Source organism: Dipodomys ordii, unplaced genomic scaffold (genome assembly GCF_000151885.1).
Source record: "Dipodomys ordii isolate 6190 unplaced genomic scaffold, Dord_2.0 Scaffold37, whole genome shotgun sequence".
NCBI classification, from domain to species: Eukaryota; Metazoa; Chordata; class Mammalia; order Rodentia; family Heteromyidae; genus Dipodomys; species Dipodomys ordii.
Window position 1 is genome coordinate 14,232,545 of NW_012267253.1, and position 22,663 is coordinate 14,255,207.

A 22,663-nucleotide genomic window follows, 5' to 3' on the forward strand; every position below is an offset into this window, starting at 1 on the left:
TAAAAGTATATAGAATTTAAAGTTTCAATTCTTCAACAGACTTGTTCAAAGAAAAAATTTCATACTATTATCTCATCATATAAAGAAATTCTACAGGTTTGGTACAGCTTTTTTAACAGTATGAACGTTAACTATTTCCCTACTCTTCTGGATCTTTATAATCCCAAAATTTCTTCACAGAAGTATGATTTATTTTAACTTACATGAGCAACAAGTGAAAATGCTAAGATATTTAAAATAAACACAGGAGGCTGAGATCTGAAGATCACACTTCAAAGCCTGCCTGGGGGAAAGTCCTAAGGCTCTTATCTCCAATTAACCATTAAAAAGCTGGAAGTGGAGTTGTGGCTCAAGGTAGAAAACCAGCCTTGAGAGGAAGAAAGCTAAAGGGCAGCACCCTTGCTCCAATATTGGCAAACCTACACAAGCACACACATGCGTGCTACACACACACACACACACACACACACACCCTCAAAATAAGCATAATAAAGAATTGTGCACAGGGCTGGGAAGATGGCTCAGGGTACAGTGCTTGCCTTGCATGCATGAGGCCCTGGGTTCGATTCCTCAGCACCACATAAGCAAAAAGAAAAAAGCCAGAAGTGGCGCTGTGGCTCAAGTGGTAGAACGCTAGCCTTGAGCTGAAGAGCTGAGGGACAGCGCCCAGGCCCAGAGTTCAGGCCCCATGACTGGACCCAAAAAAAAAAAATTGTGCAATCAACATCTTTATGCAAATAAATATATTTTCCCTCCTGGCTCTCAATACTTAGATTAAATTTACTTGTATAGAATTATTTCCTGACCATTGCAATGGATAAGTATGCAAGTTTCATTATATCCTACTAGTAGAATTTATCATATACAGAAACATCAAAGATCACAAACCAAAGCAGAGGGATCACTTTTTGGGGACAAGGGAACCCACAAAACAACATCAGTAACAAAAACCTTATTGTCAGACACTGGTTGCTCACACCTATAATCCTACTCATGAGGCTGAGAAATGAGGATAGAGATTTAAAGTCATGTATCTCAGTCAGATACATTTGATAGACTCTTATCTCCAATTACCCAGCAAAAAGTGGAGGTGTGGCTCCAGTGGTAAAATACCATCCTTGAGCAAAAAAAGCTAATAAGCAAGAATGCAAGGGCCTTACTTAAAACATCAATGTCAGCGCAAGTGCAAACAGACACACACACAACAGTTGCAATGTAAGAAACATAAGGTTGCTAACCAAGCAGTTTACCTTGAACACAGAAGGGGAAGCAGTAAAGGAGTCTTGGGTTTAGATTTTGTTCAGTAGAAAGTCAGATACATATTTCACAAAGTGATATTGTGAAAATCTTTGCCTAAGGTACCTTAATCTAATGATGGAAACATCTGAAAGGCTAGAGGTAAAGACAATACTCAAGAAGCTTGAACCACAATCCTCCAGAGCTCTTCTTCTTGAATCATTAGGATTTCAGGTGTGAGCTACTATGTACAATTAGGTCTTTTTATGCTCAGGCTGGTCAAACAATCTTCTTGCTACAGCCTACTCAGTACTGTGGCAACAGGGGTGCAATGCCTCACTTGAATTCATTTCTTGGTTTAAGTACTATACTAATTCCTCTAAGGCAAGACCTATGTGTTTTCATATTAGTATTTCTGGTTATTTGAGGAGAGCCTACAACATAAGCATTCAAAAATACATACAGAAGAAGTTAAAGATCAAGAAAAATGAGCATAATTTTTTCTGCTACTGGAAAAAGCAATTAACATCATGGGTAATATTTAAAAGTACAGAATTATTTGGTACCCACATGTACTGTCTTTGCTCTACATGAAAAAGATCCTTGCTCTCCATATTTTGTTCCAACAGTGTTCTATTCTGAAGCATTAGTGTCTGAATTTGATCTAGTAGATGTCGATTTTCTTCTTCCAAATTTCCTTTAAGTTGGCTGAGCAACTGTTTAAAAGAAATTTTTTTAGAAACATTGACATTTAGCATAAGTCACCTGAAACATTCAAAATACAGTATTTCATGCAGACTTGCCTTAACTGTTTGAATAAACAGATGACTGTACTTTGGTCAGAACATAAATTATAGTAGTAAAAACAGCTACAGAACTGATTTCCAAGCTATACATATGTGTTTCTAAATTCCCACAAACACTGGATAAGTCTAATATGTAATAAATTATCTAGGTCTAAAAGTCTGCTACTTTTGAAATAACTTAGTCTGTAACCCCAAGGCTAGACTCTTATCCCTGGTCTTTTATTTAAGTAGCTAAGAAATGTTGGACAAGTTAGTTAATTCTCAAATCTATAAAACTATCCTCAGATAGTTCTTATCCCACCAAATTGTTGGAACAATTATTTATGTAAAGTACCTGGCTATATGTTACACTTCATAAATGTTATTCTTCTCCTAACCACTATTTTCAAGTAAGCTTAAAAGTTTGTGTTTTATGGCTTGATAAAATGGAGTAAGATTTATTCTCAGCTAGTTTGGACTCTTTGTGTGCCTTAACAGAAACTGGAAGCACACTGCAACTACAGCAGAAGTTCTAGTAGAAGTCAAGCTCTCAAAGAAATGTTTCTCAAAATTGAGCATCCCTTTTAGGGCAGATTTCTGAATTCCAACATTTGAATTTAACAGGGCTAGAATGAACCACAGAGATCTGTATCTAAAATAAAGACAATATATATTCCTTGCACCTCACCAGAAAGAAAAACTCCAATATTGTAAAAAAATTTTAAAGGTACAGAAAATCAGGAACAATATTTTCTAGGACTATAAACAATTACTTAAAACCAACAACTACTATTGCATCATGCTTGGTTTATGTATTTACGGTTAAATTAAAATATAACAACACACAGCAGAGTCATTGAAAACTATTCTCTTCCTTAATTGTACCGCTTTCTTGTAATTTTGTGTACCTGTGTGTATGTGTGTGTGTGTGTGTGTGTATGCATGTGTGAGGCTTGAACACTGTCTCTGAGCTTTAAAAGAATTTTTTTTTTTGTTCAAGGCTAGTAATCTACCACTTGAGCCACAGCTTCACTTTCAGCTTTTTAGTGGTTAACAGGAAGTTAGAGTCTCATTGACTTTCCTGCCTGGGCTGGTTTGGAACCATGAACCTCAGATATTAGCCTCCTGAGTCACTAGGATTACAGGCATGATCCCCGGGTGTCTGGAACCTTCCTGTAATGGACTTCCCACTCTTCTCAGCAATCAGGGAAATCTACTTCCCTCTTTTGAATTTAGAATGCCTTTGGCCCACAGAAAGTGGAAGTGAAGCACGAAAGTTCTAAACCTTTCTTGGAGGCCTTAAGTACTTCCACTCAGCTTTAAGAACCTTGCTAGATAATGAGAAACCATGTAGACCAGAGTGGAGGTGACCAGCCAATCCTTTAATATACCTGCAACCTAACTATAGATGCAGAAGCAAACCTTTGGGCCTAAACACTCAGTAAGTGGAACCCACATACTTAAGCAAAAAGAGATATTTACTTCTCCATTACAAACTGAGGTTCTATGGTTATTATTGTATCAGATAATTGGTAAGACATATATTCAGAAAAGAGAAGAAATTTGTGTATATACAGGGTAAGTGAATGATCACAAACTTAACACCATGTTAAAGCAGCATACAGATCAAAAAATAGATTGTTAATTGTATTTTACAATCATTTCTGTGCTACCTTCTAATCATCATCAATATTAAAATCACACCCTGACTTCTCACCATAGAAAGTTTCTACCATTTCCAAATCATGACATTATATACCACAGTAAAGGGTTAATGTCTGATCTGAATTAGGACAATGGACCAGAAAAGAAGACTCTTCTCTGGTAGTAACATGTGAGGCATTACCAAAATTCAGTGTTGCTGTCTCATTTCTTCAATCTTCTTGTTAAATTTTCTGAGTAGTTTGCTTTTATACTACTATTTGCCTCAACTAGCATTTCAACTTTAAGCTAGATGAGGAATGAATAACCCCTAAGCACAGGACTTTGTTCCATTCTGCTTCAAATCAAATCTATCTCAATTTGGGGGCTGGTGGGTCACACTTGTAATACTAGCTATACAGGAGGTTGAGATCTGAGGATTGAGGCTCAAAGCCTGTCCAGAAGGAAAGCTATAAGACTCTTGCCTTCAATTAACCACCAAAAAGCTGGAAGTGGAGCTGTGGAGTTGTGGCTCAAATGGCAGAATGGTAACCTTGAGCTAAAAAGCTCAGGGACAGCACCCAGGCCCTAACTTCAAGCCCCAGGACTGACACAAAAGAAGAAAAAAAAATCCCCCAAGTCTGTCTCCCCAGTGGCAAAGCTGCTGGATTTTACAGCTTATTTTGTGTACTGTTAGAACTGTTGCCAAACAACATATACCTTCCCCTCATAACCACCCATATATACTAGAAAAAGAAAATTTTCAAATAGGTACAGAAAAATCAGAATATTATGAATATACATAAACAACCATCTAGATTCAACAACTGTTAATACTGTACCATGTTTATTTATATAATGCTCAATGCACTTGCTTAAAATATGACTTTACTTCAAGTCAGTCTGCACCAGGGAAGGTGAAGGGAAAGAGAAACTATAAAATACAAATACTGCATATAATCATAGTTACTTCTCAAGGTTGAGTAGTTTTCTTTCAGAAGTGCCTCTTATATGTCAATAAAGCCCTAAAATGGTTCTTTTTTGACAATTTTATCCAACTTTATTTTTTTTGTTTTTTTTTTCAAATCAAACCAATAAAGCCACAGCCCAACGTTTACTAACAGAAATTTGCAACATTCAAAAGCTCCACTCCTTTTACATATTCACTAGCCTTTGACTTTGGAATGCAATTCTCTTAACAAACACATGCCATAAGACTTCAGAATTAGTATGCTACATTCTCAAATATACCAAACTATTTCTTTCCTCTTCTTGAGCACTGTCATAAGAGGATTATGTATTTGTGGTTTATTTATCTTTGTTCAGATGCTTGTTGATTTTTTCAGTGTGTGTTCAAAGTGTTTAATTAGCTCTCGGCTTCTGAATCTTTTCATGTCCTCGATAGCATATTCAACAAGTTCTTTCTTAAATTCCAGAGTTCCTTGCATTTCCTCAAGCAACTTGAAGACATTTTCATATCCTTGTCCCAACTTTTGAATTTCCTTCCTGAGCTCACGTTTTGTATTGAAGACTCTTAGGTCTCCCTTGCTTTCGTTTAGACACCACAGCTGATTTAGGCATTGCTCCAATCTTGTGGTCACCTTCTCTCTCAGCCTTCGCTGAGGCCTCAAGATAGGATTCATCCTCTCCTGCTGCTTTCTTGGTTGTAATGATCCTAGCGTATTTCTTCTTAGGTAGTGGTAGAGGAACCATGATTTTATTATCTGAATTCACTGCTCTAGTTCTTACAGAATTCTTATCTGCTTTATCAGCCATCACTTTCAATGAGTGGAAGTGCGGCAGGATCAAGTTCAAGTCCCGGTCTCGGATCTGGAGTTGGGAGCCGGAGAGCACCTCCAAAGTGGTGGGGTAGCTGGGCACCTTGCTTCCAGGGTGACTTTTTCTCCAACTTTACTTTGAATATTAATTATTCACTATTCTGGATGTACATCAACCTAAGTATATTTTACTTATACTTTTATAAATTATGGGTAGAGGGGCTGGGAAGATGGCTCAGTGGTAGAGTGCTTGCCTTGCATGCATAAGGCCCTGGGTTTGATTCCTCAGCACCACATAAGCAAAAAGAAAAAAGCCGGAAGTGGCACTGTGGCTCAAGTGGTAGAGCGCTAGCCTTGAGCTGAAGAGCTGAGGGACAGCGCCCAGGCCCAGAGTTCAGGCCCCATGACCGGACCCCCCCCCAAAATTAAAAATAAATAAATAAATAAATAAAGGGTGGAATAAATGCTATGAACCTTCTGAGTTCTGTTGCATATGATTTCAAACTATTTTTTTCTATTGTCTTATTATCTCATGCTAAGTTTACAATGCATATTTTATTATCAAATAAAAGCACATAACTAAAATTTGAAAGCATCTGTACAATAAAAATTGAGCTGTCAGTAAAAAAATGAAATTAATGATACGTTTCTCAATTATTTGTAAATGTCAGTTATCCTTAACTTTTTTTTTTTTTGGTCAGTCGTGGGGCTTGAACTCTGGGCCTGGGTGCTGTCCCTACTCTCTTCAGCTCAAGGCGAACACTCTACCTCTTGAGCCACAGCGCCACTTTTAACCAACTAGTGTAGAAGCAACCCACTAAGTATCTACTGCTATTGTCACTTATAATATCATTAGGTTACATTTAGGGCATGGCCATAGAAAGAAACAAAACAGTGATGAGACTTGTAGCTTACCTCACACTGGTTATTTAGTTTTGTGGATGTGATATCCAGCTGTTGGTACTGTTCCTTTAGCTTCGAAAATTCAGCTTCTAATCTTGTTTGTTCCAGTTTAGAATTATTTAGGAGACTTTTCAAATTTTTGTGGTCAGTTTGTAAAATTTCAGTCTCTTTTAAAAGCTGGCTATATGTATAATTTAACCTATAAATAGAAATCATAATAGAAGTAGTTAGACTAATTTTTTTTTGGTGGTACTGGGACTTGAACTCAGTGCCTCCCATTTCCTACCCATGATTTACCACATGAGCCATGCCCTTACCCTTTTAATTTTAATTATTTTTCAAGTAGGGTTCTAAGATTTTTGCCTGAGTGGGCCTGAACTGTTCTCTCTCTCTCTTTGTTTTTTGGTTGGTTGTGGGGCTTGAACTCTGGGCCTGGGCCCTGTCCCTTGGCTTTTCAGATCAAGGCGAGTATTCTACCACTTGAGCCACAGCGTCACTTCCAGTTTTCTGGTGGTTAAAATGGGCTTAAGAGTCTCACGGACTGTTCTGCCCAGGCTGGCTTTGACCTGTGATCCTCAAATCTCAGCCTCCTGAATAGCTAGGATTATAGGCGTAAGTCATCAGCACCAGGCTTCTCTTCTTATTTTAAGACTCCTGCACAGACAAAATGACAGTTGTATATCCCCATGCCCAGCTTTTTTGTTGCAATGAGCTTCTCATGAATTTTTTTGCCCATGTTTGAGGACAACTTCTATCCTCCTAATCTCCACTCAAGTAGCTGGGCTTATAGGAGTGAGCCACTGTACCCAACCTACTAGATTTTCTTTACAGATTTCACTGTAATTTACACAATTTGAAAATGCCTAAAAACAAATTCAGACAGTGAAAATACGAAAGATTCTTTTGCCAGTTACTAAACTGATTTAAAAAATCAGTTTCTTGTCTTTAAAAACTAGATTAAAAAATATTCTAAGAGTGGCGCTGTGGCTCAAGTGGTAGAACGCTAGCCTTGAGCTGAAGAGTTAAGGGACAGAGCTCAGGCCCACAGTTCAAGCCCCACGACAGACAAAAATATTCTAAGTACAGGCAGGGAAGGTGGCGCAGTGGTAGAGTGCTTGCCTTGCATGCATGAGGCCCTGGGTTTAATTCCTTAGCACCATATAAGCAGAAAAAGCCAGAAATGGCACTGTTGCTCAAGTGGTAGAGCGCTAGCCTTGAGCTTAAAAGCTGAGGGACAGTGTCCAAGCCTAGATTTCAGGCCCCACAACTGACCAAAAAAAAAAGAAGAAGAAAAAAGAACTCCCCCCCAATATTGTAAGTACATCTTTTCCAAAAAAGAATATTTTAGGTTTTAAATATGCTACATAGACTTTTTTTTTCTGGCAGTCCTGGGGCTTGAATTCAGGGCACTGTCCCTAAGCTTCTTTTTTTGCTCAAAGCTAGCACTCTTACCACTTGAGCCACAGCACCACATCCAGCTTTTTCTGTTTATGTGGTACTGAGGAATCGAATCCAGGGCTTCATGTATGCTAGGCAAGCACTCTACCACTAAGCTACCTTCCCAGTCCAAATAAACACTTTTATCACATAAAACTTAAAAAGTGTTAATAAAAATATTTAAAGAATGAAAGAAAAAATAGTTATTTTTTCTCTATGCTGGTATTGGGGCTTGAACTTAGGACCTTGTATTCTTGCTCAGCTTTTTTGCTCACATCTGACACTCTGACACTTGAGTGATTTTTTATTATCTATAAATAGTGTTCAAAGGAGTAACCATTCAACAAATCAGTTTATGAATATAATGCAAATTGACAATTCTGGCTTTTTGCTGGTTAAGGGGAGGTAAGTCTTCTGGATGTATCTGACTGAGTTGGCTTTGAACCAAGATTTTCAAATCTCAGGTTCCTGAGTAGCAAGGATTATAGGCATGAGCCATTGGTGCCAGGCACCAATCCAGTTTTTGATTCTGCTTTTTTGTGGTTTTTTTTTTTTTTTGGCTGGTATTGGGCTTAAACTCAGAGCTTTGCACTTTTACTTGGCTTATCTTGCTCAGGCTGGTACTCTACCACTTCATCCAACACCTTCACTTCTAGCTTTTTGCTGGTTAACTGGAGGTAAAAGTCTCAAAGACTTTCTTGCCTGGGTTAGCTTTGAACCTTGATCCTCAGATCTCAGCCTCAAGAGTAGCTAGTTTAAACATGAGGCACAGGTGCCCAGTCCAATCCCCTTTTGATTCAAAAAAAATATAGAATCTAAAATTTCACACGAAACAAGGACTGGATAAACAGAATGTGTAAATTCAATATGAAACACTATGTTGACATATTTGCTGATAATTAACATGTACAAGTTTAAACCAAATTTTAGTTGGTAAGCTTTCTCTAGTTATTGCAGATTATTAGTATTTATACAACGTTTGATTGTTATTCTGTAAAAATATAGTTTTTCTTTTCTTGCCACAATTCACTTTTAGAGCAAGGTTCACTGATCTTTAAGTATGGGGACTGACACATTTCTTATAAAGACCAAAGAGTAAAGACTCAAGGCCTTGTAGGCCATGTGTAGTCATAGTAGCATACTTCTTTATTTCCATTTTACCAATACATCAAATTATGAAATTTTTCTTTTCTTAGTTTGGAGGCTGTCCTGAGACAATACCTAAATGAACTTTCTGCTGGGCTGGCTATAGTTTGCCAATCTTTTTTTTTTTTTTTTGGTCTGGTTGTGGGGCCTGAACTCTAGGCCTGGGTGCTGTCCCTTAGCAGTTCAGCTCAAGGTTAGAACTCTACCACTTGAGCCACAGCGCCACTTCTGGCTTTTTTCCCCCCTGCTTATGTGGTACTGAGGAATCAAACCCAGGGCCTCATGCATGCAAGGCAAACGCTCTACCACTGAGCCACCTTCCCAGTCCATCCAATCTTATGGCAATAAGATCAGAATCCCAGGGCTAGTAAGGAGGCTCAGTGGAAGTGTGCTTGTCTAGCATGCATGAAGCCCTGGGTTTGATTCCTCAGTACCACATAAACAGAAAAAGCCACAAGTAATGCTGTGGTAGAGTGCTAGCCTTGAGCAAAAGAAGCTCAGGGACAGTGCCAGGCCCTGACTGAGTTCAAGCCCCAGGGATGGAAAAAAAAAAAAAGTATCAGAATCCCCTAAGAAAAACAGGCAACCAAATGAAGCAATTTCTTGCTTAGGATGGTCCTTGTTTGGAACATCTGATCATTTACCAGAACTCATTTCCTCATAGAAATTTAGTCAGCTTACAAAAGTCATTATAAAATACATTTTTTAAATCAAGAATTGGTACAAGCCAGGCACTGATGATTCACGCCTGTAATTCTAGCTATTCAGGAAGCTGATATCTGAGGATTACAGTTCAAAGCCAGTCTGGGTAGGAAAGTCTATGACTCTTATCGCCAATTAACCATCAGAAAACTGTGGCCGAAAGTGGGAGGGTGCTAGCCTTGAGCCCCAACCCCGAGTTCAAGCCCCACAACTGATAAAAAAAAAAAGGAATTGGTATAAAAACCAAATTGGCAAAACTAGACATATACAATAAATACTATATAGATAGACTGAATCCTTAATTAGATGTAAACCATTCATACAAATATAGGTAGTATATCAACACCTATGATAATAAAAAATTTCCTAAAGATGCTTCATAGGAAGGAGACAATGTTTGACATTCCAAATCCCCACTGCAAATGCTAAGATAAGCTCTTGGAGTTCCTACCTTTTAAAAGATTTTTTTTTCCTTTTTTGCTGGTCATGAGGCCTGAACTCTGGGCCTGGGCACTGTCCCTCAGCTCTTCAGCTCAAAGTTAGTGCTCTACCACTTGAGCCACAGCGCCACTTCCAGCTTTTTCTGCTTATGTGGTGCTGAGGAATTAAACCCAGGGCCTCATGCATCAAGGCAAGCACTCTACCACTGAGCCACCTTCCCAGCCACTTTTAAAAGATTTTTGACACAATATCTTCCTTTGTAGATCAGACTGGCCTAGAACTTAACAATCTTCCTTCCTCAGCCTCCTGTGTGCTAGGATTACAGGCTCATACCTTTACACCTGGGTTCTTGAATTTGTTATACTGTCTTTTAAAATGGTAATAAGAAAATACAGTTCAGTGAATACAATTCTAACAAGGCCTAGATAACTAAGTCCATTAAAGAAACTCTGTTTGGCATTATCTAAAATTAAATAGACTATTCAGAGAGACAAATTATTATTCTTCAGATGTCTTCATAAATATCTTTATTTGAGGGGAGAAGGGTGAAACATGTTCCACTTAAAACCTTTTCTTCCCTTAGAACCAAGACCTTCGTTCTAAGACATGAGTAAACAAAAAGTAAGCTGGATATAACTGACACAGAAAATACTCAGATTGGGTAGTATAACCACAGGCAAAAATAATCTCTCAATGGTCATTGTTTTCTACAAACCTGGAGAATTTTAGAGTTAAGCCTATCACGCTCAATTTCTTCTTCAGTTTTGCTATGTTCTTTACCTGCAGGGTCCTACTAACATACACAATTACATTCCTAGAATGACCAACTAAATCCAGGAATTGCTTCAGCTATCTATGAATCCTAGCAATGAACAAAAAAATAGATAAAAATGGGACACTTTTATGGGGAATATGTTCCTCAAAGTTTGGTATATAATAAAAATGAAGGCAGACAATAATGATTCATACCTGTAAGCCTAGCTACTAAGGGGGCTGAGACCTGGAGAACTGTAGTTCAAAGCCATTTCAGACAGAAAAGTTCTTAAGTTCCATCTCTGACTGACCAGCAAAAAGCCAGACTAAAGGTATGGTTCAACTGGTAAAGTTCAGGGCATGAGTTAAGGAAGCCAAGGGCATGGGAAGCCTGTAGTTAAAACCCCAATACTGGGGGGGGGGAGAAAAGACCCTGTAACTTGTGGGAGTTTGGTCTACTACTGCATATACTGATATGTGTGTATGTATATATAGATATGTATGTATCTATATATACATACACACACACATATATATCCTCTTTATCATACATTGTCTTTATTCTAATGAAATGTGGTGTTTAACTCATTGAAGTTCAAATCCCACAATAGAGAATTTCAACAATAGGATAGGAAACTGTTGAGCATGAAAATGAACATGGTTCATTTTATCTAGAATTTGTGTGTGTGTGTGTGTGTATGCATGCACACACACCAGTACTGGGACTTGAACTTAGGGACTAGGTGCTATTCCTTTGTCACTTAATGAGCCACAGCTTCACTTTCAGTTTTTGAAAGTCTCACAGACCTTTGTGCATGGGCTGGCATCAAACTGTGACATTTAGATTTCAGCCTCCTGAGTAAATAAGATTACAACAAGCGTGAGCCACTGGTATCTCTCTAGGAATTTTATTTTGTGTGAAAATACTGTACAGAGGGGTTACAATTACATGGGCAAGACAATGAGTACATTTCTTATCAAGCATTGTAGCCTCCTCCTTTGTTTCCCCTTCCCATCTTATCTTCCCCCGGCCCCCAACATTCCTTCTCCCCCCCTCCCCCGCACCAAAGTTGTAAAGTTCGTTTTCAACATAACGACTTGTACATCTCATTGTCTCTAAGAATTTTTTATTTTTGGCCAGCCCTGAGGCTTGAACTCTGGGCCTGGGTACTGTCCCTGAGCTTCTGAGCTTCTTTTTGTTCAAAGACCACTTGAGTCACAGCTCTACTTCGACCTTTTTCTTTCTTTCTTTCTTTCTTTTTTGGGGGGGGGTCTGGTTGTGGGGCCTGAACTCTGGGCCTGGGCGCTGTCCCTCAGCTCTTCAGCTCAAGGCTAGCACTCTACCACTTGAGCCACAGTGCCACTTCCGGTTCTTTTTGCTTATGTGGTGCTAAGGAATCGAACCCAGGGCCTCATGCATGCAAGGCAAGCGCTCTACCACTGAGCCACCTTCCCAGCCCACTTCCAGCTTTTTCTGAGAAGTTTTTTTTTTCTTTTTTGGATATAATAGTCTCATGGACTTTCCTGCCTGGGCTGGCTCTGAACCATGATCCTCAGATCTCAGCTTCCTGAGTAACTAGGATTACAGAAATGTGCCACTAGTGCCCCACTGACTAGGAATTTTTAAAAAGAAAAACGTATCGTTTTTAAAGGTGAATTTGTTAAATTCATAATTAGAAAATAGTTAAGAAATAACTTATATTTGAATTTTGTATGTTTCCTATGAGCTCTTCAGGTGTAGTGATATAAGTGTAATACAAATGCTTTTGCTATTTAAACTAAAATTTCTGAAAAAATTCAGAATTATTACCCTTATGGAATAGGATGGTTACACTTGGCAAGTTCTGACTTCTCAAGGCTATCAATTAAACAAACAAACAAACCAAACAAAAAATTTTCCTGTGCTAATGTAAAGACATTAATACACAAGGTAATTAAAAATATAGGTTCCAATCCAGTTAGTCAGAAAATTATTAGGCACCAATTTCAAAGACAAGAATTAGGATGCCAAACTAGGGAAACCAATGACACAAATCATCAGGTTTAATTATATTTTATCCCTATAAAGCTTTTTTTTAGGTTATCAGCTTTAGAAATTTTGTTAAATAATACAAAATGTACGTGTGATTTTTTTTCTTTTTTATGTTCTTCCCCCATGGTATAACCCCTGTATTCACTGTATTTGATTCTGGTACCCTGCATTTTATATATACATTTTTCTAATTTGGGGAAGGGAAGGGAAATAAAAAATGCTGAAATAAGGATCTAGGTTGACCCATTGTAACAATGAGATGTACAAGACACTATGTTGAAAATGAACTTTACAATTTTGGGGAGTGGGGGGAGAAGTTAGGGAGATGGGGAGGGAAGGGATGGTAGGGGGAAAACAAAGGAGGAAGTAACAATACTCCATAGAAAATGTACTCATTACCTTACTATAACCCCTCGGTACAGTATTTTTACAATAAAACATAACAAAACGCAACTTAGTTGAAGCTGAGACTGGTGGCCCATGCCTATAATCCTAGCTGCTCGGTAGGCTGAGGTCTGAGAATCAAGGGCCAGCCCAGGCAGACAAATTCACAAGAATCATCTCTAAACCAGCAAAAGCTAGAACTGGAAGCATCTTGAGTGGAAAAAGCCAACTAAGAGTTTGAAGCCCCTAGTTCAAGCCCAAGTACAAGTAAATAAATGAACAAGCAATCTTAGCTGAATAAAACAAGAGAAAATAGAACAATCAGGTTTTTCCCTCAGTGATTCCATAACTAGCAATGCAACTGTTAGATAGCTTACTTACCGCTTTGAAGTCTTTGAAAAAAAGTTTTGACTGCAAAAAAACTTTATCAGTCTATTCCTTAAAATTTGAAATACAAATTATAGGTGGTACTAAAAAGGGCAGTATATACTTCAGATATAAGGAATACAGAATTAAAATATATAAATTACGTTACCTATCATTTTCACCACAAAGTTTCTTGTATTCTGCAGCTATCGTCTCATGATTTTTGTTTTCAAGAAGCATTTTTTCCTGTTCTATTTTGAGTGTTTTTTCCAAATCTTCCAATTGTCCTTTCTGTTTTAATAACTGATTGTAACTGTGGAAAAAGTTAGATATATAAAACATATTTCCAAAGTAGAAAATATTTTAAAAATGAACAAGAGTAGCTTATTAGAAGAACTAAATAAAACACATGCAATTCTATGTAAATTACCTTAATAAATGTGTTAATTCATAAAATTGACCATATTGTCTGAAGAAAATTTGTTTAAAATTTAACAGTACAACATAATATAGTCAGTTACCGGTCTTCAAGATCTTTATGTTCCACTTCAAGATTTTTGTGGGCAGACTTCAGAGTTCCATGTTTAGAGATGAGAGATTCATACTCTGAGGCCTGGCGTTCGTGAAGAAGTTCCAGCTTCTCATGATCTTTGATTAGAGAATCATAGAGACATTTCAGGTCTTCTCGTTCTTTGATTATAGATTCATTTTCATTTTCTAAGGATGACTGCTGGATTAAGAGTTGTGCATTCTGGTTCATAAGTGAGGTACTTTGAGAATTAAGAGTGGAATTTTCAACCTGTATGAAAGTAATGTTACAATAAGAAAGTTCTAAATCACAGCAGTTATATTCATATTTTAATATGAAACTTTAGATTTTTAGCTTCCCAAAGAATAAAGTTACCATTCAATTTTTACCTCTGGAGATAACATATGTATTTTATATATCTGAAGGTATGAATATATATGTGTGTGTGTGTGTGTGTATATATATATATATATATATATAGTTAGTTAGTTAGTTAGTTAGTTAGGTGCTACATATATGGGTGGCTCATGCCTGTAATCCTAGCTACTCAAGAGGCTGAGATTTGAGGACCATGATTTGAAGTCTACAAAGGCCGGAAAGGCTGTGAGACTCTTATATCCTAATAACCCCCATAAAACTGTAAATGGAGCTGTGGCTCAAAGTGTTAAGAGTGCTAGCCTTAGCACAAAAGCTCAGGGACAGCACCCAGGCCCTAAGTTCAAACCTCATGATATACAAAAAAAAAAAAAATATATATATATATATATATAAATTACATAACATACATATATATATATATATACACACACACATAAATACATCCACACATATATATGTGTATTACATATATGCATTATATATTTGAGTTAAATTTGTTTTAAATAAAGTTGATCACCAAGTATTTGTATTCCACTTACAAAGTAGTAAGAAAAGTATTATTTTAACTTATCATTTCTAGAATCTGGGAGTTGACAGAACTGAAAAAATATTTTTTGAAATTTTCTCAAGTCCAAATTAGTAATTTACCACTTGGAATAGGGTAACAGAAAGAACTATTAGGTTCATTGAGAAAGCTTGTTTTTGAGAGCTTTTTTGTTTTATTGTTTTGAAAGTTGGACTTTTTTCTACCAGACTATTCTGTCTGAAAAGACATTGGGTGATAAGTGAAAGATGGATCCTTTGAAATAAATCTAATGACAAAATTCCAAATTGTATTGTAATCGTACCATACTGCAAAGTATTTTAGCTAATTAGAATCATCTTGCTGAAAAGACTATGATAAAAGTTATCTTAGCTGGTTAAAGGTGGCTCATTGCCTATAATCTTAACTACTTAGAAGGCTGAGACCAGATGACTGTAGTTTAAAACCAGCCCAGGTTGAAAAGTCTATGAGACTCCATCTTTAATTAACCTGCTCAAAGTAGGGATAGAGGTATGAGATAAATGGTAGAATATAAGCTGAGCAAGCAAGATGAACAAACACAAAACTGTAAGTCCAAACCCTGTAATCCTAAAAATGTATTTTTGTATGAATTTATTAATTTTTATTACTTTTGACATTTATAAAATGCTGATGTTTAAATGTCTGACATTATACTAAATAAAAACGTTTTGTTTTCAACTGTTCAGTTCACTCACTAAGATCTACTGTCAAGTCCTCTTTATTTTAATAGCATACACTTTAAGTGTTTGGTTTAATAACCCTCAAATATCACATTACAACCTGAAGCTTGGCATTCTGGGTTTGAAGGGTAGTATTCTGTTCCTGTAATGACACAGTTTGCCTCTGAAGTGCAAGAATCTGAGCCTGCAAATTATTGTTCTGTGTTTCAAGTTGCTTCAGTTGAGTTTTCAATGCTTGCTTCTCTGCTTGCAATGTAGCATTCTAAAAAAGACAATAAAAATAAAGTGAATTTCAAACTTATTTTTCTGTAAGATACTGAAATTTTATACAATGAGCATTTATTACTAGTTAAAATTAAAAAAACCCTATAACCTAAAAAAAGTCACTCTCTATCCCAAATTGTTATCACATTTAATCTATGAAAAAGGTGGTAGTAATACTGTAACTTTAATATGTAATTTGCCTGGATTCTGCTTTATAATAATCTGTACACAAAATATTCCATGCTAAATATATTTATTAATTCAAGGAATCAGAATGAGGTTGTTTGCTCAGAAGTACTAAGTGGGGTTCCCCCTATCCAAAAAAGGGCTGAAACAGAGCTGTTACCTAGCAAGTATAAAGGCTCTAAGTTCAAAACCCCAACACCACTGTGTCTGTGTCTGTGTGTGTATGAGAGAGAGACAGAGAGAGAGAGAGACAGAGACAGACAGACAGACAGACAGACAGAAAACAAACAGCACATGTTGGTAAAGATGCAAGAGCAGAGAAAAGGAACCCTTATACACAGTTGGCAGGAATGTAAATTAATGCAACCACTATAGAGCACAATATGCAGTGTTTTTTTTTGAAAAAAATTAAAAAAAGGAGCTGTGGAGGTAGCTCAGTGGTAGAGTGTTTGCCTTGCATGCATGAAGACCTGGGTTCAATTCCTCAGCACCACATAAGCAGAAAAAGCCACAAGTGGCGCTGTGGCTCAAGTGGTAGAGTGCTAGCCTTGAGCTGAAGAGCTGAGGGACAGCGCCCAGGCCCAGAGTTCAGGCCCCATGACCAGCAGAAAAAATAAATTAAAAATAGAACAACCATATAATCCTGCTATTCCATTCCTGGGGCATCTTTCTAAAAGAATGCAAGTCAAAATATAGTCAAGATAGCTGACACCCATATTGATAGCAGCATTATTCACAATAACCAAAATATGGAGTCAGCCTAGGTGCCTATCAATGGATGGATGAAGAGAATATACACATTCATAAATAGTGGAAAATTATTCAGCTATGAAGAATAAAATTATGCTGTTTGCAAGAGAATTGACAGAACTTAAAATCAACATGTTAAGTGAAATACTCCAGACTAAAAAGGACAAATATCAAATGCTTTCTGTCTATTGAATCTAAACCTAAAGAAAAAAAATGAACAACAGGGATTCTGTGTGTGCATAAGAACCAGCAGGAGCAGTGATGGGAAAAGGGGCTGGTAAAAAGTACATGATCAAAGTTCTTGTTTTTCGTACCTATATACAATATTTTAATCAGATTTCTCTCATTTAACTCATTTTTCCCATCCCATTACCCTCTGTCAATTCAACAGCTTTCCACAAATTTCATTTTATCTTAATTCACATATGTATTTTGTTCACCCTCTAGCATTCTCTTTTCCTTCTCAAGTACTTCTTATGCAGGTATGAAAATAGAATAATAAAATCCAGTAAAAATTGTTGAAAAGGGGGAAAAATAATAAAGGGGGAAAATTTGATCAAAGTATATTCTATGCACAATGAAACCTCTTTATACAACTAATAAAAGCAAATAAAAGTAGAAGAAAATAATTTTGAATTTTATCCTAAAAAATTTGAAGTTATTGATATACATATATTATTTTTATTTTTTTGGAGGTGGTCACGGGGTTTGAACTGGGCATGATCCCTGAGCTCTTTTGCAAAGGCTAGTGCTTTACCACTTGGAGCCACACTGTCACTTCTGGTTTTCTGGTGGATAATTAGAGATGAGTGACTTTCCTATGCTAGCTGGTTTTAAACTGTGATCCTCAGATGTCAGGCTCCTGAATAGCTAGGATTACAGGCATGAGCCACAGGTGCTCAACAATATTTTAAGTCTTGAAGTGACACAAACCTGGGTTTGTTTTTTTTTAAAGAATGCTCTAGAAAGTATACTGAGGATGAGTTTGATTAGTAGAGGAGTGGAAAAGGGAGACCATTTAGGATATACTGAGTCAAGATGAAAGGTAATGCTATCTTACAAAGAGTGATAAGAGCAAAGATGGAAAGAAACAGATATATTTGGGATGTATTTCCTAAATAGAGATATAAACCTTGGTTCTGGATGGTGAAAAGTATATCCAATTATTAAATCACCAGTCTTTTCTTAATGTATAAAAATCAATCAAGGAAGGGGCAAGATGGTGTCCCAGGCTCCCTGAACTGCTAACACAGATACCTGACACAGATTCTTCTGTGTCAATCTATGAATAAGCAATGGGAGGCAGAATAACAAAGGAAATTATATTATAAAAGAGAAACAAAGGAAGAACATTGATTATCACTGCATAGGTAACAGAAAAAGAGAAAAGGAAAGGCAACACAGAAAAAGGAAACAGCCAGCAATTCCAGCTTGGATCTCTGAGGGTAGGAGAAGAAGGTGATACTGTAGACACTTTTTTTTTTTTCAAATTCTTTATTGTGATTAAGTGATTATATAATTTCCCAGTATTGTGGGATAGTATGCTTAGTTAAAGCCACTAACACATTCTAACTTTCATGGGGAAAAATGTCTATCATGATCTATAACATTTATACCATAGACTCTTATCTCCAATAAACTACCCGAAAAGCCAGAAGTGGAAGAGCATTAGCCTTGCACCAAGGAAGCTCAGGGACAGTGCCCAGGCCCTGAGTTCTAGGCCCAGGACTGGCACTTAAAAAAAAAAAGACCAACTCTATGAATTATTGATGTAGAAGAAAAGGTACATGTTAAAAGACATAGAAAACAAAAACAAAATAATAAGCTTTCTACACTCTTGTCAAAGAGATAGTAATGCAATTATAGTAGGCATTTAGGACTCTAAACAAGTAAGACCAAAAAAGAACTCTGCCTATGTCACTTTAGAGCTAAAACACTAACTATACAGACCCAGAAAGTAATATTGAAAGCAGAAAAAAAGCATCAAGCACATAAAAAAGTTAAACCATTAGAATAGCAAATTTCTTAATACAAATTCTAAAAACAAGAAGAGCATGGAGAGGCTGGGAAGGTGGTTCAGTGGTAGAGCGCTTGCCTTGCATGCATGAGGCCCTGGGTTCGATTCCTCAGCACCACATAAGCAGAAAAAAAAAGCCAGAAGTGGTGCTATGGCTCAAGTAGTAGAGCGCTAGCCTTGAGCTGAAGAGCTGAGGGACAGTGCCCAGGCCCAGAGTTCAGACCCCACGACCGGACCCCTCCCCCCCAAAAAAAAGAAGAGCATGGAATGATATGTTCTAAACTCTGAAAGAAAATGAATGCTAATGCAGTTATTTAAACAGCAGAGCAAACTTTCATAATGGAAGAAAAAGTAAAAATACTCTAAAGAATAAATGCTTTTATCACTAGTAATACTAAGCCAGAACTGAAGAATATATGCAAAGGAATCCTATATTCAGAAGAGAAAGAACTAATGAAAACATTGGAAAGAGCAGACCAATTTACTAGTCATATAGATAAAGAAATGAAGATTAGCAAAGAAAAATAACAAAATGACAGAATATACTACACATTTAATTCTCCAATTAAAACACAGGCTGGTGGACTGGATTAACAAACAAACAGAAGACCCTACTGTTTATTGCTTACAAGAAACATACTTTACTGACAAAGGCAAACAGGTTTAAAGTAAAAGCATAGAAAAATACATTTCTAAGTACATGAAACCCAAATGATAGCAAGAGAAGCTATACTTATAGCTAGTCAGGAGTAGCTCTACTCATCTAATAGAACAGGCTTCAAACTGAAACAAGGGGAAGGTGAGAAGAGGGATGGAGGATAAGAACTACAGAGGGGTGAATGTGACTAAAGTACATTATATACATGAACAGAAATGTCATGTTGAACTATTGAACATATGCCAACAAAGGAGCATAAAATAATCAAAACTACACAACTAGGTGATATTTTCTAACTTACCTGATTATGTCCAATGATCCTTTACTTCTAATATATTTTATTCTACTAAAAGATTTTAAAATACTTACATTTCTCTCTACTTCAATTAATCTGTCTTTAACTTTTAGAAGCTCTCTAGTTGTTTCTTGGCTTTCTCGTTCCCATTTATTATCTTCCCTGGGTACTACAGGAGAGCTCTGCACCATTCTTTCCTCATCTTGTCGCTGTTTGAGTGCTTCATAATTTTTTTTCACCTAAAATTTATTCAAGTATTTTAATGCAGAGAAAAAAAATCACCAAGGTTATCTTTCTTACAATTAATTCCACCCTGCATAGGTCTGGTGAATGGAACTGTGTGTGGGGGAATATGATAAAAATACAGGTGATTATTATTATCATCAGAGTTAAAATTTCATCTTTTAAAAATGCCAATCAGGTTCAGTGCTGGTGACTCATACCTGCAATGATAGCTACTCTGGAGGCTAAGCTCTGAAAGATTGAGGTTAGAAGCCAACTGAAGCATGCAGTCTGCAAAATTCAATTTTCAATTAACAAAAAAGCAAGGATGGAGTTGTGGTTCAAGTGGCAGAGGACTAGTCAAAAAAGAAAGCCAAGCAAGCATAAGGCTCTAAATTAAAAACCCAGTACGACAAAAAGAAAGCAAATTTTTTTCTCCTAGAAATATTGTAAATGGTGCTTCCGTGTATGTTCATACAATATATATTTTCAATTTTTTATTAGTTATGGAGCTTAAATTCAGGGCCTGGGTCTTGTCTCTGAGCTTTTTCTCTCAAGGCTAGCATTCTATACCACTTTATACCGCAGCACCTCTTCCAGTTTTTTGGTGGAGATCAGAGTCTCACGGATTTTCCTGCCTGGGCTGGCTTTGAAATATGATCCTCAGATCTCAGCTTCTGAGGTAGCTAGAATTACAGGCATGAGCTACTGGCACCTGGCTATAATTTCAAATCATATTGTGATTAAAATATCCCTCAAGAATAGTGAGAAGACTCAGATGTGTTGCTAAGTAGTAACAATTATTTTTAGCGCTATCTGTAGCCAATATAGAAATTTCACAAAGAAATTTCACAGATTCCTGTGCAAAAACCAAATAGTAATTTGTTATACAAGTTCCTATTCTTAAAAAGATACCTAAAGTTACTGAAGTATCTGTAAATATCTTCTCTTCTAAAGGTATGTCATAGAATGATATTATGATAATAAGTTTATTCAGATCTTGACATATGTAATTACTGTAATTTCTTTTAACACTGTTGTAACAATAGACGACTGACATCATTATTTTCTGTCTTACTTTAGATTGGTAAGAATGGTGTTAAAGTGATAATATGATTTTTTTTCCAGTCCTGGGGCTTGAACTCATGGACTGGGCTCTGTCCCTGAGTTTCTTTTGCTCAAGGCTATACCATTCTACCACTTAAACCACAGCAACACTTCCAGCTAGTTTATGTGGAACTAAGGAATTAAACCCAGGGCTTCATGGATGCTAGGTAAACACTCTAAGCCACATTCCAAGCCCTGATATTTTTCATCCAAGTTTCTTATAGCTGGGTCTTGCTATTTTATCTAATTATTAATCTCTTTAATTAAACAGAGATACTTTCACCTTTTATATTTAATGTGACTCTTGATATAGTTTGACTTAAAACTTTCCTCTTACTGTTTTCTACTTGCCTAATCTGTACTTTATTCTGTTTCTTCTTTTCTGCCTTCTTTTAGATTTGTTTTGTATTATTCTATTATTCTATTCCTTTTGAGGGGTCATATTAGCTATACTTTTTTGCTATACTACTTTAGGCTTATACTATTTCACCACCAAAATGTGTTATATCATTGAAATTCATACACATGGAATAAAACTAGTCCATAGAATTTATGCCCAAATGACTGAAAGTAGAAGACAATGTTGGAATTAGATCTTATAACTTTTACATTTCAAATATATATCCACCAACTAACACCCTTTTTCTGGCTAAGTAGCTTCATGATATTGATTTTTATTGTAATCCATTGGTAATGCTTACAGGGATGGAAATTCAAGACTTTAAACACAGAAATATGGCACGAAGTTTCGTCTCTTCTTCTTCTTTTTGCTAATTATTAATCTTAACCAATTCTAAGTTCTAGGATTTCTTCTGGAACAATAAATATTCCATTAAAAAATCAGTGGCCAGGGGCTGGGAAGGTGGCATGAGGCCCTGGGTTCGATTTTTCAGCACCCCATAAGCAAAAAAAAAAGAAAGAAAGAAAGAAAGGCAGAAAGAAGCCAGAACTGGCACTGTGATTCAAGTGGTAGAGCACTAGCCTTGAGCTGAAGAGCTGAGCCCCACGACCGGACCCCTCAAAAAAAAAATCTGTGGCCAAGTATTAGTAACAATAGTGTAAATAAGTTTTCTACTTCCCACATGAGAAATTTAACTTCGGAAGGCACTTGTGCTCACTACCGTATCACTGATACTTTGATTAACTATTTCTTTAGAAGCATGATGAAAGCAAAATATTCAATGTTACTAGGAAATACATCATCTAGAAAAATAACCTCTGATTGATAAATTGTATCTGGACTTGGAGGACTACAATTACTTAATGAAAAGTCATATAACTGAATTTCTCTGCATGCAGCAACTCTTATAATGTACACCATATTGATCTTATTAAATCTACGCGTTTAGAGTTGCAAAAGGTAATGACTACAGTGAAGTATGAGTCTCAAAGCCAGGGTAGCTTTCTT

The 22,663-nt window shown here is 36.7% G+C and overlaps 1 protein-coding gene across 1 annotated transcript in view; it reads right to left on the reverse strand.

Annotated features, from left to right (window-relative positions):
• Positions 1–22,663, reverse strand: part of Ccdc88a (coiled-coil domain containing 88A) — a 130,107-nt gene that overhangs the window by 21,720 nt on the left and 85,724 nt on the right. The window contains exons 17-22 of the mRNA XM_013017916.1: positions 20,001–20,165; positions 15,857–16,018; positions 14,126–14,403; positions 13,774–13,917; positions 6,356–6,542; positions 1,807–1,952 (exon numbers count right to left, since the gene is read on the reverse strand). Of these exons, the coding sequence (XP_012873370.1) occupies positions 1,807–1,952; positions 6,356–6,542; positions 13,774–13,917; positions 14,126–14,403; positions 15,857–16,018; positions 20,001–20,165 (1,082 nt within the window). The remainder of the gene's footprint in view (positions 1–1,806; positions 1,953–6,355; positions 6,543–13,773; positions 13,918–14,125; positions 14,404–15,856; positions 16,019–20,000; positions 20,166–22,663) is intronic.